This window comes from Solanum dulcamara, chromosome 7, assembly GCF_947179165.1.
Source record: "Solanum dulcamara chromosome 7, daSolDulc1.2, whole genome shotgun sequence".
In the NCBI taxonomy this organism is placed as follows: domain Eukaryota; kingdom Viridiplantae; phylum Streptophyta; class Magnoliopsida; order Solanales; family Solanaceae; genus Solanum; species Solanum dulcamara.
The window spans coordinates 78770508-78790422 of NC_077243.1; the positions used below are offsets into that span (position 1 = coordinate 78770508).

General features: G+C 35.2%; 3 protein-coding genes across 3 annotated transcripts; all 3 read right to left on the reverse strand.

Annotated features, from left to right (window-relative positions):
* Positions 1-438: 438 nt before the first annotated feature.
* LOC129893779 (polyubiquitin 3-like) lies at positions 439-2784 on the reverse strand. Its single transcript, XM_055969163.1, has 2 exons — positions 2734-2784; positions 439-1699 (listed from the first exon to the last, which is right to left on the reverse strand). Exons 1-2 carry the CDS (start codon positions 2782-2784, stop codon positions 539-541), a joined length of 1212 nt encoding a protein of 403 aa, XP_055825138.1. The 3' UTR covers positions 439-538.
* Positions 2785-3872: 1088 nt separating this feature from the next.
* Positions 3873-9027, reverse strand: LOC129896784 (kinesin-like protein KIN-10A). The gene is made up of 6 exons (XM_055972750.1): positions 8175-9027; positions 6625-6780; positions 6396-6503; positions 6151-6261; positions 4527-5942; positions 3873-4379 (listed from the first exon to the last, which is right to left on the reverse strand). Exons 1-6 carry the CDS (start codon positions 8832-8834, stop codon positions 4170-4172), a joined length of 2661 nt encoding a protein of 886 aa, XP_055828725.1. The 5' UTR covers positions 8835-9027; the 3' UTR covers positions 3873-4169.
* Positions 9028-10217: 1190 nt separating this feature from the next.
* LOC129895596 (protein unc-13 homolog) lies at positions 10218-15527 on the reverse strand. Its single transcript, XM_055971322.1, has 5 exons — positions 14785-15527; positions 12773-13654; positions 12244-12696; positions 11681-11867; positions 10218-11599 (listed from the first exon to the last, which is right to left on the reverse strand). The coding sequence occupies exons 1-5, from the start codon at positions 15364-15366 to the stop codon at positions 10626-10628; spliced, it is 3078 nt and encodes a 1025-aa protein (XP_055827297.1). The 5' UTR covers positions 15367-15527; the 3' UTR covers positions 10218-10625.
* Between the last annotated feature and the right edge of the window lie 4388 nt (positions 15528-19915).

Consider the following 19915-nt stretch of genomic DNA (forward strand, 5'->3'; position numbering starts at 1 on the left):
CATTTTAGTGGTTGGAATTGAAACTAATTAATGCTTTTATGTTTATGATTTTTTTCTTTTCTAATATTACAGGCATAAGTTGTTTTGGAATTAGCGAAGGTGCGTGAATGAAAATATAGCTAGTCCACCCTATTCAAGTTTGGAGTGGACGTATATTCATTGGCGTACGTGTCAATTGAAGAGATTGTACATGCAACCTATTTAAACGACGACATTTAAAATATAGTCACAGCTTTTTTTTTAAAAAAGAATGAATAAATTGTGTTTGCTATCGATTAAGTATTTCCATTGTTGCAAGAATATTGAAGAAGTAGATTATGAATAAAAATATGCTAACTAAAGCAAACAAAACAACAGATAACACTAAACAAAATACCATTGCATTGGTTTTCAATTTCAAAATCATCTAAAGATCTAAACGAAAACAAGTTCACCCCCTTCCAAATATCAACATATTTGCAACCAAAACAAAACAAAAATGCAGCAAAAACAGACACTTTCTGTCTTTATATACTACGTAATTAGGTTGTCTGAACAATCAGCAAAGGATTCCCAACACCGTTTTCTTTGTAATTCCATACTTACCGAGACAACATAAGTCGTCCAAAAGCTTGCCGCGTAGATATAGTTCCTTCACATTTAGTTTTAAGTCGTACTTGATCAACGTCTTCAAATGAGCAACGGATGTAGATCTGGAAACCACACCTTTAATCTTATGCAAACTTGTCTGGTGGTAACAGCTAATGTTGGATATCGGTTGGCAACTCATAAAATAAGATAATGATCCTGTATAGATGTTTGTAGGAGCGGGACCTCGTATATCAAAAATGATATTCGAGTCCTTGCTAATATTGTAGCTAGCTAAATCACGGGAATCAGCTAGACTTTTTCCGTCATAGATAAGTTTTTGCAGGTGAACCGGTATTTTTAGCTTCTTTAGAATCATGAGCTTCACATTCTTGATCAACTCGTGCCTGTGCACATTTAGTATAGTACTTCCATCACTCGTTTTGATAAAGATCTGCATTGTTCTACGCTTCACCAGTAAGACGGACTCTTCGTTGATACCACAATGATATAATGTCTTTGAATCTTCCAATTTCTGTTTTCCCAAAAACAGATCCATAGAATTTTTTGAGCAGCCAATTCTTCTCTCTAAACTTATTTTAATGTCGCGAACAGTTAAGGCAGCCTTGACTTCTATCTTTACAATTTTCTCCCATGGCATTACCACGGAAATAAGCAACTTGTCTCTAGGATAGAAAACCATATGAAGCGTTGATCCACCATTGATTTTGTAAAAAGCAAAAGTTTTGTCATCATCAAGAAACTTTCCATCATGAGTAAGAGAAAACTCCGTTGATTTTACTCCTTCTCTGGCACCAATCCTATATTTGACATCCTGGATAGTATCGGAAATCCTTGAACAAACCGTAATTTCACCTATAGCATAGGGTCTCTTCACCAAAAATATCCTCGAGACTGAATTGTCGATAGAAACATCAAGGAGGGAGTTTTTGATAATGCCATAATCGACTAGCTTTTGTTCGTCTGCTAGCTCAACTCCTTTTGAAACTAGCTGCTGAAGACATTCCGGTATGCCCTCCTTATCATGTAATAAAGATTTGATGTTTCCGATACTATCTGATTCCTTAACTCTTAAAGCAACTGTTTTATTGATCTTCAAGTATATAGTCATCTGCAAGAAGATAAACAAAAGCAAAATATGTATATATTGCTGCAAAAATCGGCACTTAACATGTGTTAAGTTAACAATCATAAACACCAGCAAACGAAAACACTCTTAAGCACAGATAAACAGGTCGGAAAATGCAAAGATTTAAAGGTAAAAATCATGTCGTCAACAATGCAATTGTATCTTCCGTAAGAAAGTTCAAAATCCTTTGCCACTCAACTGTACAACATCTGTCGCGCTTAGGCCCCTTGTTCCCGTACCTAATGAAAGAGTCCACGGCCTGCCTCTCTAGTAGGCGATTCGTTACTGAAGTGAAGGAAAGGCTAGATCAATCAAAGGGGATACTATGCGCCCTCTACCCCACACATGTAACCAACTAGCATGGTTCACCGGTTCCACCGACTAGCTATGTTGGTCGGACTGTTCAAAAATGTCAACGGGTGCATGTCGAATTCTCCAAAAGTAGTGCATTTTTGGAGAATACGATATGAGTGTGGTATCGAAAGTGAAGAATCTACGCAACTTATCCGACTAGACCAAAAGAGTGATTCAATCAGTACATAAGTACGCTTGAAGTGGGGTGTGTGATGTCCCTATTTGGTTGGGCCCTACCGTCGGCATAAACGCCCTCTTGCTATCCATATGTAAGCGTAAGGCGTCGTCTCGGTTTTCCCTAACCAAGATCACTCCTAAATAAAGTATATAGCATGTGATCCAACATATATAGATTAGCTATATTTGTATTGAAAGTATTGTGATCCATTGAATGAGATCTGTTGAACCCATTGACAGTATGTTATATCATATTTATATCTTAGATCCACCTCTTCCTGATCTTACACTCATCCTCGCAAAATCCTGGATCTGCCTACGAGGGCTCAAAATGTTAATTGTGGCAAATAAGATCTCACACCCTAACCCACCCTACCCTACCCCACCCCCACATTCATGCCTACCACTACCAAAAACACAAAATCCAACACTAGAAAAATTGAATAACAAACAAAAAAATAATATTATAAATTCAGAATTCTCACCTCCTTTTCTTCTTCTTCATTAATTCTCATGTTTTTCATACTTTGCTCCATTGAACCTTTCCAACGCCTTGAATGCTCCCTTGAGCGTTAGTGTTTTTATAGAGTGTACTCCAAGTTTTGGGGGTCGAACAAGTCTAACAACATTAGCCAATGAAAATAGAATTAGTCCAGCGTTAAAATTAGCCCATGAAAATATAATTAGTCCAATCCATTTAGGTTTAAACGTAATGAATGGGTCACTGACACTTATGCCCCTCACAACAAAACTAAATAAATGTAGGAGAGACGAAAGTGTATCATAATATTCCCAAGTTAAGTCTCTCGCATGACTTCAATTTCTAAAGAACTTATGCCCACTAGACTTACAAGTTCAGTTATTGAAGGGCGAAAATTAAAGATCGATCCATTTTAAGAACGATTCGTGCAACTTCAACGAATGTAACATTTCTATTTATTAGGGGAAAATTACGTGATATGATTACTTAGTCCACAAATTACTTGTTTTAGCAATACTTTCAAATTATTACAAAAAATTTTAGCTAAAATAGTTTGTATTTTAGATTAAAGCTCAGGTGATTGGTTGATATTGAAAGATTGAAGAGTTTGGATGGTGTTTATTTGAGCTTTTAGTCATTGATATCTAGTTCAAAAAATATTTAACTTTCAATTAATCAAAACGTGCAATTTTGATTTTTTTGATCGTGAATCTTCACTAAGTTAATCTTAAAGGTACGAGTTCAAAATCCAGTAAGTAGATTCAACTCTTGAATTTGTATTAAAGACTTTGAATATGTATAATAATCTATCTAGAACTCAATAAGCAAAAAGGATTATGATTCAAAATCCATAAACTAAAAACACTTGCTCCACTTCTACCTACATTCAAGTTCATACAAAGCAAGCTGTAAAGACTTGATAAATAGTTACATTGAAGAACTATTCATTTATTTTTTGGACATCCTTTTAAGAGTTGAAGATATTGATCATTTTTTTCAAAAAAAAAACATTCCATTAGTTGAAGATATTCAAAGAATTGAATGATTTCCGAAAATAATTGTGAAACACTGAGCTAATAACAAGTTGGAAGAAGAGAAGAATTTGATCAATAATAGGGAGAAACAAGCTAATGAAACTATGAATGGCGTCGGAAGGTAGTTGAGTCAACACTCAACCAGAACATGTACACAACACGATAGTATACGTTACAAATCTGCAGCGAGTACATCTGCAGATGTAGATGTACTCTAACAAAACAAATCATATATTGAGCATATGATTACAACATACATGTTCAACCTTCAGGTTTACTCCAGAGCAAAACCAAATACTCGAGAGCAAAACAAGTCATAAATGTGAGCATAAGATCGATCACTTACGTGCTCACAAACTTATACATATAACCATTTCAACTAATAGTCACAGAGATTTATCTTTTTTCAGTGACCCTCTATGCCAAGTGAGTTTAAAGTTAACGGGAGCTTATTTTCCAATGGGGAAAATGGTTCATAATTAGATCGCTTGTTTCCCTTCACTGGATGCAAGCAAGCTAGGTAGCCATGTGACTGGTTGTTGAAGTTGAACCACGGCAGCTTACTCACTGGTGTGGCTGACTCCTCTTCTTTAGGCACTGGAGCACCAGACATTTCCTGTTTATTTGGGGGAAAAAATCTGTATTAGGAATCCGTTCCTCATACATGTAAATGATATCGGAGAATTGTGATTATGATAGTGGTGAAAGCATGAATATGTAACCAACATTTTGAAGCTACTTAAGTATAAAGTATCCTACTTACCAGGAAATTGAGTTCTTGATTGTCAGCACCAAGGTGTATCTCGACCAGCTTGCGCAAATCAGCTAAAGTTGAACCTTTAACAACCTTTAGTGTAGTGATAATCCCGGGATTTTCCTTTGATGCAGCTTCCCATTTCACGTGCACTTCCAGATCAACGCCAATGCTTTCAAATGTTGGGTTGAAGTTCTCCTTTGAATCATTTAGCTTCTCAGTACAGAAATTATGAATTTTTCTTATAGGTGAATCCTCTCCAATTTCTTTAACTGGAGGTGATTTCAATGCAGTGTCTTTAACCCTCTTTCCTGCAGGCACTGAGGGGGTTGTTGTTATACACTGCAGAGAGAGTTCTCTAGAATTTCCACAAAGTTTGAATATATTTTGAATTAGCTCTTTTCTGGAGGAAGGGGCCGTGTCACTAGAAAGTTCATCAGAACGATCTTCAACTGTACTTACATGCAATAAATCATGATTGAGCATGCCGGAACATATTGTCTTTTCCTCAATAACCTCTTTTTGCACCTCTTCGACAGGGGGATTCTCTTTATCCCCTTCACTGTCGTTACCTTCTTCTTCCTCCTCGAACACGGTGCTCAAGAACGATTTGTTGGTGAAATGTTGCAATAAGATAGAAGGATCATCTTCAATTTCTCTTGGATTGCTTATGCTAGGATAGCCCAACATTGCCTGAAGTGTGTTACTTTCTGCTTTATAGACGGTCACATCCTTCTTTCCACAGTCCATATCAATAGATCTGTCCAAATCCATAGATTTCACCATTCCCGTGTCTTCAGAGTAAATCTCCAGTAGCCTTTTCCCAAAGCTGTTCTCCTCCACTTCTGTTGATCTGCTGCCAACCCTTGAACGCCGAAGCTCGGCCTCAATCTCCTCCAAGTGCCTTCTAAGCATTTCAAACTCTTGTTGCTGTTGGAACATTCTTTCTTCCATCTTCCTCCTTTCCGTCTCTACGAATTCATTTGCCTTTTTCTGACAGATTTGTATCTTACTTTCAAATTCATGTTTCAACATCTGAGTTCGCTCGTTTACTTTAACAATGATATCCTCCTCGGTTGTCTCCACCCCTCCTTGTACTAATTCAAGTTTAGACCTTAACGTAGCAATTTCTTCTTCTTTCTTCATAAGCTTTCTCTTAGCTTCATTACACTCTATCTCTTTGAGCTTGTTCTCCCTCTGAAGCTTGTAGATAAACTTATCCATAGCTGCAATTCTCGACCCCAAAATAACCGCTGATGAAGAATCTTCTGCACCTTTCTCCTTCAACGGCGTATGAGGGCCACGGACAATGCATTTTGCTTTGGCACCGTACTCCAGAGTAGAGATGGTTTTGTGGAGCTCTTTTGGATCCGGGCTGGCACACAGTATCATGAGAATTTTGGACTTGTCATCCTCAAAAGAATCCTACAAGAAAAAGTTGAATTAACTTCTTGCAACGACTAGTATTACTCCCATACTGTCTGTGGCTATGTTGCTCGGGTCCTTACAAAAGTGAGGCCTGATGCGTGTAGGATACTCCAAATGTTATTCATTTATGGACGATCCGATATGGGTACGGCAACATTTTTGGAGGATCCGAGCAACATAGATCTGTGATATGCACGAGACATACCTGTAAGAGCATAGTTAACTTGCTGTCTCGGAAAGGCACGTGGGAATCACCGTTAGCAATGGACTCAACCACCCTTTTCAGTGCACTGTTTCCCTGATTGATCTTTGCAGTCTGCATAATTTGATTGTCAGATACTAAAAGGAGATAAATGCATCAAGAGTTATTCATATATTTTGAGTTACTGTTCGTAGGAAATCCAATAACAAAATTCAATGAAGCGAGGTAAGTATATAGTGAAACTTTACCTGCATTTTTGCTTCCATACCAGTTTGACCAGCTTGTTCTATATTCTCAGAACCTGCCATGTCGACAAGCATTAGCCTCCCTCCTACTGTTGGAACATCAATAATCATCTGCAACAACAACATTTAGATTCCTTCATAAAAGATGAAGACAGATATCCTTGCTGAAAACAGAAAATAAATCAACTTCTTTCCATTTAAACGTCGTTTAAAATATATTCAGAATTGATACCATGCAGTGGCTCCGAGAGCTCCGTTCATTGCATAAAGTGCTTTTCACTGTTCTTCTCTTTTCCACTTTCTGGATCTCCTTTGATATCTTTGTAGCCTCAGTACCGGAAATAAAAGTTGCATTTTTTGCCTTTTTACCGATAACTTCGAGTCTCACCTGCAAAGGTAAAACACAAGGCCAGCATTATACAGAGAAATACACAGTAAGTAGTACAGTCATACTAGCTTTCGCATTTGACATTCTTAGCCTAAGCCATCTCCTGCCAACTTAAGCATATCCTAAAATTCTGACCTGTGTAGTTGTGTTAGGCATACAGGTCAATAATGGCAAGATCAATGGCGTTATGACGAATATATGTACCAAGGAATTAGGCAAAGTACTATAAATCATTGACAGTTCAAGTATTAAGTGAAGTCGTATGAATTATTAGCATTCAGTACTTAATGACAACATCACCGATTTAAAGTCAAGTAATGAAATTTAAGGTCAAAATGCAAAGTCAAGTTATATAAGGAGAGATATTAGATATACACTCATAAGTGAGAAAAAGTCATGAAAATATAAAATGAATCGGTATGCGCATTTCACAACTTGTAGATGTCAAATGAGAATCACTATTAACAGAGAAAACATTGATTCAGGCTGCTCATTTTCCAAGTATACCAAGTAGTCCATTCCAACAGACTCAATAAATCAACAACAACTACTATGCCTAAATTCCAAACAAGTTGGGATCAGCTATATGAATCACAATTTGTAGATGGAAAATGAGAATCACTATTGACAAAATAATAGTAACACAGAATACACTGATTCGGGCTGCTTAAAGTCCAAGTCTACCAAATAGTCCATTCCATCAATTCAGAGAAACTAGAGCATTTTCTTAAACATGCTCAATACAACAACAACAACTCTACTCCTCAATCCTAAACAAGTTGGAGTTCGGCTATATGAATCATCACTGAACATGATTTCCCGTTTAAGCTCAACTCATGTCTAAAGTGCTCAACAACATGGATAAATACCAAGTATACCAAGCAGTCTATTCCAGCAATTGAGAGAAACTAGAGAATTTTCTTAAACATGCTCAATACAACAACAACAATAGCAACCACACGTCTATCCCAAACAAGTTAGGGTCAACTATATGAATCCTCATTGACCAAGTTTCCCCGTTTAAGCTCCGGTATACCAAGTAGTTCACATCAATTGAGAGAGCCTTTTCTTAAACATGCTCAATACTACTACAACAACTACTACTACTTCTACGCCTCAATCCCAAATAATTTGGGGTCACCTATATGAATCCTCACTGACAATGTTTCTCCATTTAAGCTCAACTCATGTCTAAATGTGCTCAACTTTGGACAAATATAATGTGAGCTAATGGGAAATAATACTCTCTTTTATCTTCTGAAGATAATGCTGACTGATACCAGAAACCAAAAGTCACAGAATTAGAAAATGTCTTCCTAGACAAAACAAAAGTATGAATACTAAAATGAACAACTTTTCGAAATATCAGTGTATCAATCAGAAAAAATTATTACCTTAGAAGCAATCCCTTTAGACCATCCAAAACCAAATCCTCCACCATTATTTGTTGATAACAGATCATATAATTCCTCATTATATATCTCTAAAACAGTAACTTGCACAAATGTTCCAACACTTATTTTCTCATCATTTTCTTCAATTCCATCACCTAATATATCCCTTAAGGACCTATACACAATCCCAGGCTGCTTAGAACTCCCAAACATGTTATAACTTTTTCCAGCCCCTGTCGGTCCATACATCATAACAGTACATTTATCTCCCAATTTCACTCCATTAATCCTCGACTGCACGAATTTCTTGTAAAATTCATCAATATCTTCCTCTTCAGACAATGACACACCATCAAAGCTAAAATCTCTATATCCTGAATCAGTTTTCACTCTTAACGTCTCACGGTCAGGATTCACCTGTAACGATGATAAGGGCTTCTCTTTCCTATCTGGGTAATCGCGAATTCTGCCTATAACTTCAATGGGATGCTCTGCTGCTGCTGCTGCTACAGGGGCTACAGAATTCGGGTTCGGGGACGGTTTTGCTGTGGTGAAATTCAATCTATGCTTTGCTTGTGGTGTTCTTGAAATGGGTACCTGGGTAAGATTTAGTTTTGAAAATGGAGTTGGGGTTCTCTGGTTTTTCGGTGTCGGTGCCATTGGAGACCAAAACTGCTTGAATTCAAGAAACCCCACAAATCAAGATTCAATTTTTTTGCTCTTCTAAGAATTGGGAACAGTTGATTTTGCAGAAAAAATTCAAAATTGAGAAATGGGAATTGAAAATTTGTCTGAGCTAAGAAAATGGTAAAGGGAGAAAGTGAAAGAACAAAAAAAGTTCATATTTTTTTTGGATTTTTTTGAAGTGTTTAACGTTAGATTGGTAACGGCTAGTTTTGTTATGTTAACTCCTTGTGATGTTAATAGCTGGAAAGCGCCGATCTATTAAAGTGGGCCAAGCCTGATGTTTAATTTCTTTTCTTTTTACTTTTTTTCAATCATTAAAAAAAAGGCATATAGATAACTGTGTTTTAATTGATTCGTATGTCTTCAATTTTGAGTGAATAAAGAACAGACACTTAAAGTTATATAATATTGAACAAATAAATACACATATCTTATTTGGCATATATCATACATGACAATTCACATCCTACGTGGCATCATATGTGTAATATGACACGTAGAACATGTGTCTACTTTTCAACTTTATACAAGTTGAAGTGCTAACTTGTGCATACCCAAAGTTGGATGACATAAATGTCAGCTGAGTTCAAAATTAAAAGGCATATTTATATATTATGTCTTTAAAAAAATATCGAAAATACACGTGAAGTATAATTTTTCTCTGAGTTTTCTGTTTGAACTATCACATATTTGCATTTCTTACCTGAATTATCACCAATTATTTATCAAAACACATCTTGACTAGTATTTGATGGTGTGTGGTAGACACTCTTTTTTTTTTACTTAAAGATTGTCATTGGCAACTCTACGCGAATATATATATATATATATATATATATATACGAAGTATCACTTTTTGGGGGAGTTTTCTATCTGAACTATTAGGTATTTGCATTTTCTATGTGAACTATCAGCAACTATATATGAAAAGACATCTCGAAATTAATGAGTTAGTTGTCACATGAATGAAATTTTATGGATAAATTAAGTTGTCACACAATTTTTTGACGATTATATTCAAACACTTGGTTTAGTTAACTTTGAGGTGTGTTTTAATGAATAGGTCACGTAGAGAACACAATCATAAAGTAGTTCATGAACAAAACTCGCAAAAATGTGATCCTTAAGGTGTTTTTAACTATTATCTCAAAAGAAAACTTAAAAGAATATTTCTTTTGTATTTACATAAATTTTAATTTCGAAATTCATTAAATTATTCTTAATGGGACTTTTTTTTAATAAAAATTGCATTATCATGTTTAAACCACAAGATTTAATGCCACTTAAATTGCTTATACAAGTAATATATTGTCAAAGTAATAATCTCTCTTGGGTGATTAAAACAAATCAAAAGCATTATATGAAGATAAAGGAGGATAAATTAGTACAATTTTCTCAAGTAGTGCTCCTTTTACAAACCTTTTTACAGTCTAGAAGGCTTTACTTTACAATCCTTCAAATTAAAAAAACAACTTTCATAGCATATATACTTAGAAAATTTGTAGTTCAAGTTAAAGACCTTTTTATAGTCTAGAAGGATTTACTTTACATCCTTCAAATAAAAATAAACTTTAATTAAAAGCATATATACTTAGAAAATTTTAGTTTTTGATTTTTCTGTACAAGTGAAACCTCGTTTTTCGTTTGTTAGGCTATGTTGCTCTGACTCTTCAAACATACCGTTGGGTGTGTGATTTTTAAAGGATCTGAAATAGGTATGACAACAGAGGGTCTGAGTTACATAGCTTTTAGACCATTTTTTTTTCAACCCCTCCTCTTTGCTAAGTGGTATGTTTTCTTCAAGAAATGATTAGCAATTTTATCATTTCTATGACAAAGTACCCTCAAGATTGTGTTAGAATCTGATCTATTCCATTTTCCTGTTGTTGGTGGCAGAGGCAATTTCTGTCCATTTCCTACAACAACTCCAATTCCACTAGCTTCACAAGCCACATTGCTAAAATCTTCCACCAATTGTTCTGTTGATTGTCCCATTAAAGATACTATCTCCTCAACTATTGTAGCTTCTTTTTCCACAACATCTTCTAGTATCAAACCTTCACCACATGTACAAAACACCTTCTTCAAACTTTCAAAATCTTCCTCAATCATTTGATGATCCATCCTAGAGAAGTTTCTTCGCGCTCCACCGGCTAGTAAAACCATAAGGTATGCCTCAAAAGAAGCCCTCATGACTTCTTTGAGCGCTAATTGTTGAGCCCGGTCAGTGAGGATAGCACACAAAAGAGTCAAGTTTTGCTTGAGTATCCTTAGAGCCGGACGTATGCGTGCATTCTCTACATCCCCTACGTATAGGCTTGCATAGAATACGGAGTTGGAATCAAAGAACATTAGACGATAAGCAGCTACTTCTGATATGAGTTGGATGGCTGCTTGGATGGATAAACGTGTTTGATCGAAGAAGGAACAGCATGCTAGCTGTCTGTTCTTGCTGTAACGGCTTCCTGGTGAAGCGATGACTCTTGAGGAGAGTGATAGTGTTTTGTCAAGGGAATTGAGCTGTTGAAGGAGGTAATGCAAGGTGTTAAGCCTTACATAAAGGCGTTGAGTTCCTCGGCTTGTTGAAGGACGTGGATTGTTATCTTCGTCTGTCAAATGCTGGTTTGGATCGTTTGATCCGACACTACAAGCAGCTTTCTTCCACAGTTTCACAAATTTTGAGTCTTGGCCACATCTTGTTAAAGGAGGAAGTGCAGGCATGTAACTCTGTTTCGCCCCTGCAAAGAAATAATGACTATAAAAAATGACTCGCGCAACAAAATACTTGAATGAATAAGGTTCGTTGAATTCGTACTTACCACATGATGAAACAAAGGTAACATAATCTTTGAATAAGTTCTCGATGCCATCAGAGATATCATGAACCAAATTTTCAGTGATGATTGTAGGTATTTCAAAGAAATTGTCCACTGCTTCCTTGGAATGTTTCACTAGATCAATTGCTGATTGTGCATATGGCTCACTTTTCGATTTGGGATTCCATGTCTGAATAACAAATATTTTACATTAATACAATAAAGTTGTCTCCGTGTGACATGTGTTCAAGTTGTGGAATTAGTCACTCATGCTTGCATCACGGCATCACGGTAGGCTAACATTTTTATTTAGAATGTCCGTATAACTTCAAAAGAATCATTCTTTATGAATCAAGTACCATTCAAACAAAGAGTGCATTGCCTCTCTTGGAGTGAAGAAGAGAAGGACTTTGTATAAACATTACACTCCTTTGGGTGCGGTCCTTCCCCCTACCCTGTGTGAACGGGATGCTTTATGCACTGGGCTGTGCTTTTTTTTTAATTACTTTTAGTATGAACTATGGAAGTTCCTATTTCTAAATAGTAAGAGTAACAAAATGACTTACTTCTGAATCTTTTGATCTCACAAGAACATCCTTCCCTTTCTTCAAACTATCTTGGATCCATTTCCTCAATAGATTAATTTTGATTGAATCAACTTCATAAGGAATCATCTCCCTCACCATCACTTTGCCTCCGTCCTCGCAATCTACAGAGTCCTCAACCACCATTTGGACTAAAACCTTTTCGAGTTTCCCAGCCCTCTGCAACACTAACGCTGTCTCGCTCGTGAGAAATGTTGTACCTGCAAGGTATTGCCTTAACAAAGTTCCATAACAAGTATGTAACGTCACTGCTGCAACACCGGCTGCAATCGGATGCCATTTCTTGAGGACGGGAGTGAAAACTTCCTTCTCCTTAGTTGCCAATTCTTCTGTTGCATTAGCTAACTTGATGAGTGTCTCAATCACATCGTCGTTTTCAAAACTTGCAATGTTTATATTTCGTTCTTCCAACATCTAGATGAAATAAAGAGCGATGTTAATTTTAGAAATGAATATGTATATCTATTGATAGAAGTGCTAAAATACAAACCTTATTGAATGCAGTCCTTAACGATGAACAGATAAAGTGATTCACTCGATTCCCCGTTGAATCATCTCTCACATCCCCTTTCTCAGCAGCAGAAGATACATATCCCGGAACATCTTCCTCTAATATTTTCGAGGTAGAGAACATAAGAGGAATAATATTTTCCATCAGGACAATATTTTCCGCGTGAAAAGTGGAATGATAATTCAACAATCTCTTTTCACACCATCGTTTCATCGAGGCTAAAACACTCTTTAAAATCTTCAGATAAATAGGATCCCTGTCTACTTTCTTAGCATCATTTGCAACTTCGGTTAACATAGTCAATGTTGCACCAAGAAGATCAGGCTCGACTTGGTTAGTCACAACATATTGCTCGAAAAGCACCCACGTAAAACACAAGTTATGAATTGATCTAGTAATACCCAATGTAGACCATGTCTTTTTCATCAACTCAAGAAGCTCATCGACCTCATTAAGGACTAATGTATCGTCTTTAAGATCAAAGATCGAGCCTAAGAGAGCCGTGTAAATGTGGACGTTGAGAGGGAATCCATCAGCCCAACGACATGTATCACCTGGGGATCCATCATCACTTCTCCAAGCTAAGGAGACTACTGCATTGCATAGAGATTTCATGGTCTCGGAATTCTTGCTAGTGTCGATTGTTTTGACCTCACAAGCTTGAATGATCTCTAGTAATCGCGATGTGGATGGATTGTCTTTTTCTACTGGGATAGAAGGGTGAAGGAGAAGGCCTATATCTAGGATACGAAGCTGGCGTTTTTGCCATAGATGGTACTCTTGAGGATCGTTAAATTCGGATGGTTTAAGGTGGCGTAATAGCTCCAATGGTAAGATTATTGTCTCTGCTCTCCTCCCAATCTGCACAAAATTTCCCATAGTTAGATACATGTACTAATGCTTGAGGAATTCTGTTTTACTCTTGGAGCTCATTTGGTACGAGAGATATAATGGATAACTAATCTTGTGATTGACTTTAGGATAACCTTATCCCATGTTTAGTTGGGATAAAATCGGGAGATAACTTATTCCCCAACTAAGCGAGCCCTTAAAAGATTAAGTTGAAACATAGAGAAGTAAGGAAAACCCTGAAATAAAAAGCAATACTTCTATTCTAAAAAGAATGATTTCATAAGTAGTCTGTTTAAAAAGAATGGTACTATTCTAAATTTTGGAAAACAATGTAACTTGAACTTTCCATTTTAACTATAATGACAAGCTTTCATTGCCATAGAATATTATGGCAATGCTTATTATCATTAGTTTCAAAAGTCTTATAGCCGCACAAATGTTATGACAATATGTAAGACTACAAATTTCAAAATCTTCTTCTTTTTTTAAAACTTCGTAGTTAATCAAACTACGTCACATATCGATTAAAACGATTTAGATTCAATGGTTTGGCATGAGTACCAAGAAAACAAGTACTTCCTTTGTCCAAATTTATATGGCACAGTTGAAATTTCAAGATTCAAACTTTTAAACTTTGACCGTAAATTTAGGTGTAAAAAAGCTTTAAGTTTTTTAAAATAAAATTTATTTATTCAAGACTACATTAAAAGTACATTAAATCATAATAATTATCAAATTAAAATATTTGAAAAAAAAACTTGGTTAATTCTCGAAATTTCAACTATCACATAAATTGGGCCGGCATGAGTTCCAAATAATAATTTTACCTATTAGGCAAAAAATAAAACCAATTTATCATATGGAAGAAATGGCTTTCTAGCCTTCTACAAACTTTTTTTAGTTTTATATCTTTTTAGAAGAGATTTTGAATTTTACACATAAAATATCTGAAAAGACCATTTTTTCTATTTAAATTATGACAGGGCAATAGATCTTATTTCCTATTATTATAATATAGGGTCGAAGGCTCGAAGCCATAACATTTGAAAAATTATGGATTTGACCTTTTTTTTTTTTAGAAAAAAAAACATAAAATATTTTCAAATGCATGCAAAAACAAATGGAAAAAATTTACGTACTTGGCCTACAAGAGTTCTCATAAGTGTTTTCCTTAGCCTATTATCACTCTGCTCCGACACTCTCATCTGCAACCTCATAATCTCAGCTGACGTCAACGGCCTCCTTATCTTTGCCTGCTGCACTGTCGAGCCTGAGGGTGTTCTCGGACTGGCAACTCCAGCAGGCGAAGACGGACCATTAACACCGCCTCCAGACGTCCTCCGCGACGGAGACTTCTTCAACATCTTCAACCCCAACGCCGCTTTCACCCTACTAGTTATCGCCATCCCAACCCCGGTCGGTTTCGGTGATCCGGGACCCGACAAACCCGAACCCGACCCGGATCCATTTCCATCTCCCGATCCATCCGATGACGAAATTGCTGCCGTTCTACCACCAAACCCCGGCGATGACCTACACGCCGTGAAGAAAATCTCGTAAGCTGCCTCTCGAAAATCGTCTCGATCGAGTCCTTCCAGATCTCCGAATGGCCATACGAGATCGACCACGATGATCGGGTCATCCGATTGGTGAGGATTCGGGTCAGATTTTTTAGCGGGCTGAGTTTTTATTGTTTGGGGAAGGTAAAATTGAGGCGGCATTGCGGGTTGATTACGGCGACGACGAGGAGAAGTTTTTATTTTATTTATTGTCGAATGTCAGGCGGAAGAGGGAAGCAGATGAGCATTATATATTGAAGTGGAAGCTTTTTGTGACGGAGAAAATGGAAGAAAAAAAATAGAAAAGATTTGATTGAGACAAAGAGAAATGGAGAAGAGAAAAGAATGGTTAAATTTTGATTTTTTTGTGAAGAAAATGAGAAGCAAAGGCCGTTGCTAAGTGGCGCGAAATACGTATTTTTCGGTTTATCATGCAATGTAAGGGGCGGAATTAGGTAGAGCTAAAGAGGTTTATTCGAATTTTTTCTTCGAACGAAAAATTATAATATTTGTATATGATTAAATAGTGTTTGCACAGTATAACTTAATTAATTCCTAAATTGTATATTGGGATTTTGAAACTCAAGCAAATTTCTTGAATATCATGAATCGTTGGTTGGTTTTATTTGTTAATCTTCGAATTCTAGCACTATTTGTTGGAGGGATTTTGTTCAATTTTTTATTTTTTTGGGTGTCAAAGAAATAGTTAATAACTTTTATAAAAGTAGCTAATATTTGATAACAAGTACTAAAAGTGGCTCTATTTACTAAAAAGAAAAAATTGGATAGAAAAATTATCTAAATATATAACTTATTTTACTATATTCTCTAAAATTTTCTACCATTTGAAAAAATTATAAAAGTCTCTATTCTCTCTTATTATCGGATACATCACTTTACGTGATATACTAGGACGTACGTGATGTATCGGAATGTTGAGTGATGTATCCAAAATTGAGACGCGATGTATCGGGACGTTGAGGAATGTATCCAGAATCGAAACGCGATGTATCAAGATTTTTTGGGATGTATCCGGATTCCATCAAATTTAAGAGATTTTTGTATTGAAAAAAAATAGAAATAGAATATAATTAACTGTTAACACTATGAGATTTGTGTAATTCCTACCCAATATGATTAGGGTTGCTCAAGTTATTGGGTCGAAGCTAGAGTTAATGCCCAACCTAAACTAGATATCCATTTGATCAGCCCAAATAACTGACCTATTGGGCTGGGATTGGCCATTCTTGTAAAGGCAATGTTCATTTGAGTTGTAAATCATATTAATTAAGAAGAAAAGAATGAAAGTTTACTAGCAATGGTGGGGATCCTTAGTCAATTATATCGTATTTGAGCTTTGAAAATTGAGAATTTCTTAGTAGAAAACGCTTTACCTTGTATAGTAGGCATACCTAACATGAAACCAAATTAATCTGGTTCATAATTTTGAAAATAGATGATTATATATATATATATATATATATATATATATATATATATATTATTTTAAAAGAAAAAGAGTGTTTGTTTGACGGGTAACTTACATAAATCTCATTAGTTGAGGAGCTAATTATTTAGATACACACTAGTTTTTAATATTACGAACCTTACCACCAAATTTTGGTGCGATCAGATACATGTATCTCGAGATACATGGATTCAAAATTAGGTGTAATTTGTTCTAGATTTATTGTATCGAAGTGAAATTGTATTTATTTGGGACACATAAATAAATCTCGCTCGCCTCCCGCTCATCTCGTTCGCCTCCCTCCCATCTCGCTCACGTATTTGGTATCCCAGATACATACATGTATCTAGTGTGATTCGCATTCATATGGGATACATAGATCAATCTAGCTCGCCTCCCTCCTGTTCTCGCTCGCCTCTCTCTCTATTTCAGTGTATTTAGTAGCAAAAAATATGCATCTAGATATATCTGACATGAAATTTCATATGAAATTATTATTAGTGATATAAAGTGTAATTATTTCAAACTATAAGGAGAATTAGTAAATATAGTAAGAATGTTTGTGTAATTAAGTAGTTTCTCCTTATATGATCGGATGCAGAATAATCTTTGATAGGTTCATTTACTAGGGTTATCATGGGTGAGTTATGTTAAATTTAGACGGGTTAAAATGAATTATTTTGACAAATGGACGAGTCAAAAGTTTTGAATAAAAATGGCGGATCATAAGTACCTAATAATTTTTTTTAGAAAATTGTCAAAAAGTGTCTATAATTTGAGGTTTATTAGCAATCTATATTTTGGATATTTATTATTTATCATTCATAACAATAATTTGAGATGCTAGGCAAAAATTTAAATTAAAAAACTCTATCAATGAATACAAGTTATATGCAGATTCTATCAATGAATATAATTCATATCAACAAATACAGTTCGCATGTATACAAACAAAAAAAAAAAATTACAACTTGTTGAATTTCTTTTAGATGGATACATATGTCGAATGGGCTAAAACAATCATTAATTCGTTAATCTAGACTTTGACATATCATGGGACGGTTAATCCAACTATAAAACAAATACAAACCTAAACATAAAAAAATGTCATGCTGCTGTTAAGTCCAGTTGGTTAGGTAGGTAGTCGATTTAAAAGTAACATGTTTTATTTTTTAAATATTTTTATACATTAAAATAACATATGTTATATAATGCAACTTGATCTGCAATATTATTGTAAGACGTAAAAAAAGTCTTCGTTGAAATGACCACAAAGACTTCAAATAATTTGGTTAATCATAACATATTTGAATTATTAGGTATTTATATTTTTTATATAAAATTATCATCAATTATTTATTAAAATAAACTTTATTGAATACAACAAATATTTAAATACAATCATCAAAAGATGTGTAACAGATTAATCCCATAAAATTCCGTCCACTTGAAAGCTCATTAATTTTGATATGATGGACAGAGCTGTTTATCATTTTTCTACTATAAGTTTGTTAATAATTTAAGTAATGATGGACTTGAAAGAAAATAAAAAGTATAAGGATTCGTTTAACTACGAGAATTATTTAGGTCTTTTAAAAAACAAATTATTTCTGTTGTGATTCGAGTCTACACTCTGGTCAAGCCATGGTATCTAAAATCATAAGTGATTCCAAGCTAATTTTTGGCATAATATATTTAAGCACATCATAAGAAAATTAAAGTGGAAGCTATAACAAATGTCAATATATGATACTTAAACAAATAGTTTAAATAATCCATGAGACTGAAAATCTATTGTCTGAAACAGCATATACTATCTGGAACAAGAAATACATTGTCGGGAGATGACCCCCAACTACCTTTAAAAAAAAATCTAAAGACTACATAAAATAAATCTAACTATTAAACCCGTGGAGTCCTTAAATGAGTAGGACTCACCAACTGACTGAAAATGGTGCAACTTTACTAGCCACAAGTTTGAGAACAGTACTAGAGTCCACATCATAATATGATCTAGCACAAAGAAAAGTATGCATCAGTACGTGGAATATACTAAGTATATAAGGGAACACTGATATAATCATATTAAATAGTATATGTAGGAACAGTGAAATAGGATTTCCAAAATCATAAGACATTATAAAAGAATCGAAAGAAAAACAATCGTAGTTCATGCATAAGTATCAAGTAAACCTTCATTTAAAAGCATATGTAAGGATGGATCTAATTCAGTAGCCTTGTATAATCATATTCATAAAATAGCATACTTAAATAAACCATATAAAGTTAAGAACATATCGTAAAAAGATGCATAAACTAGAGAGTTTCTGATAACTTAGGGTATAAGATCATATCATATCTATGTGGATCGTCTAGTTTGTGCCTCTTAAGGTCATATGGAATTGTCCGACAAAACGGTATACTCAAGTCCTACTATGGCACGCAGCTATGGAACTTAGAGATGCTACTAAAGGTCCACGGACGTTAAACGACAGATGAATGGCTTGATTCTACTTTTTTTTACCTATTGATCGACAGTCTAATTAAATAATAGTTACATATATTTCCACTCTTATCTTATCTTTATCTTAATAAAGAAACTCAATAACTAAACTTCTCCATTGTCTTTATCCTCTTGTTCTGAGCCTTCCACCTATCTAGCCGAATAGAGCCTTTCACCTTAGGTGCTACAACTTCACTCTTAATCTGTATTATTTGATAAAAGCAGAGAAATAATTTTCTTATTCCGATTCAGTTTTTCTCTTCGATACAGAAATTAAATCTAAAAATTTCAATTCTTACAAACCTTTTTGCCTAGTGTCTTTCTAATATATTGAATTATCATTCCTAATCTAAGATATCATGATGCCACCAACAATCGATCGATTTGTTAGATTGCTCCCCTTAATTGAATCTTCAGGCCTATCAAAGACTGTCCACTTACAAAATAGGCCTAAACCTATATGAATGAACTCATGACATCCATACACTAAGTCGTCAAATGACGCACATTAACAAGACCCAAGCTTACATGCACAGGCTCATCCCACAAAGTCCTACATATTAAGACTTGGGCCTATTAAATCAACTTTCCTCAATTCAAGTCCAGTGAAAAGAAAAGCATAAGAAGAATCTAACGATAGCCGGTCTTTAAAGGCCCTTAAGAAAGAGGCTTAAGTCATTCATTTCAAACCGATAACACTTTTCTTTTTGTTGGCATGCCGCTTCGCGAGCAAGGAGCAA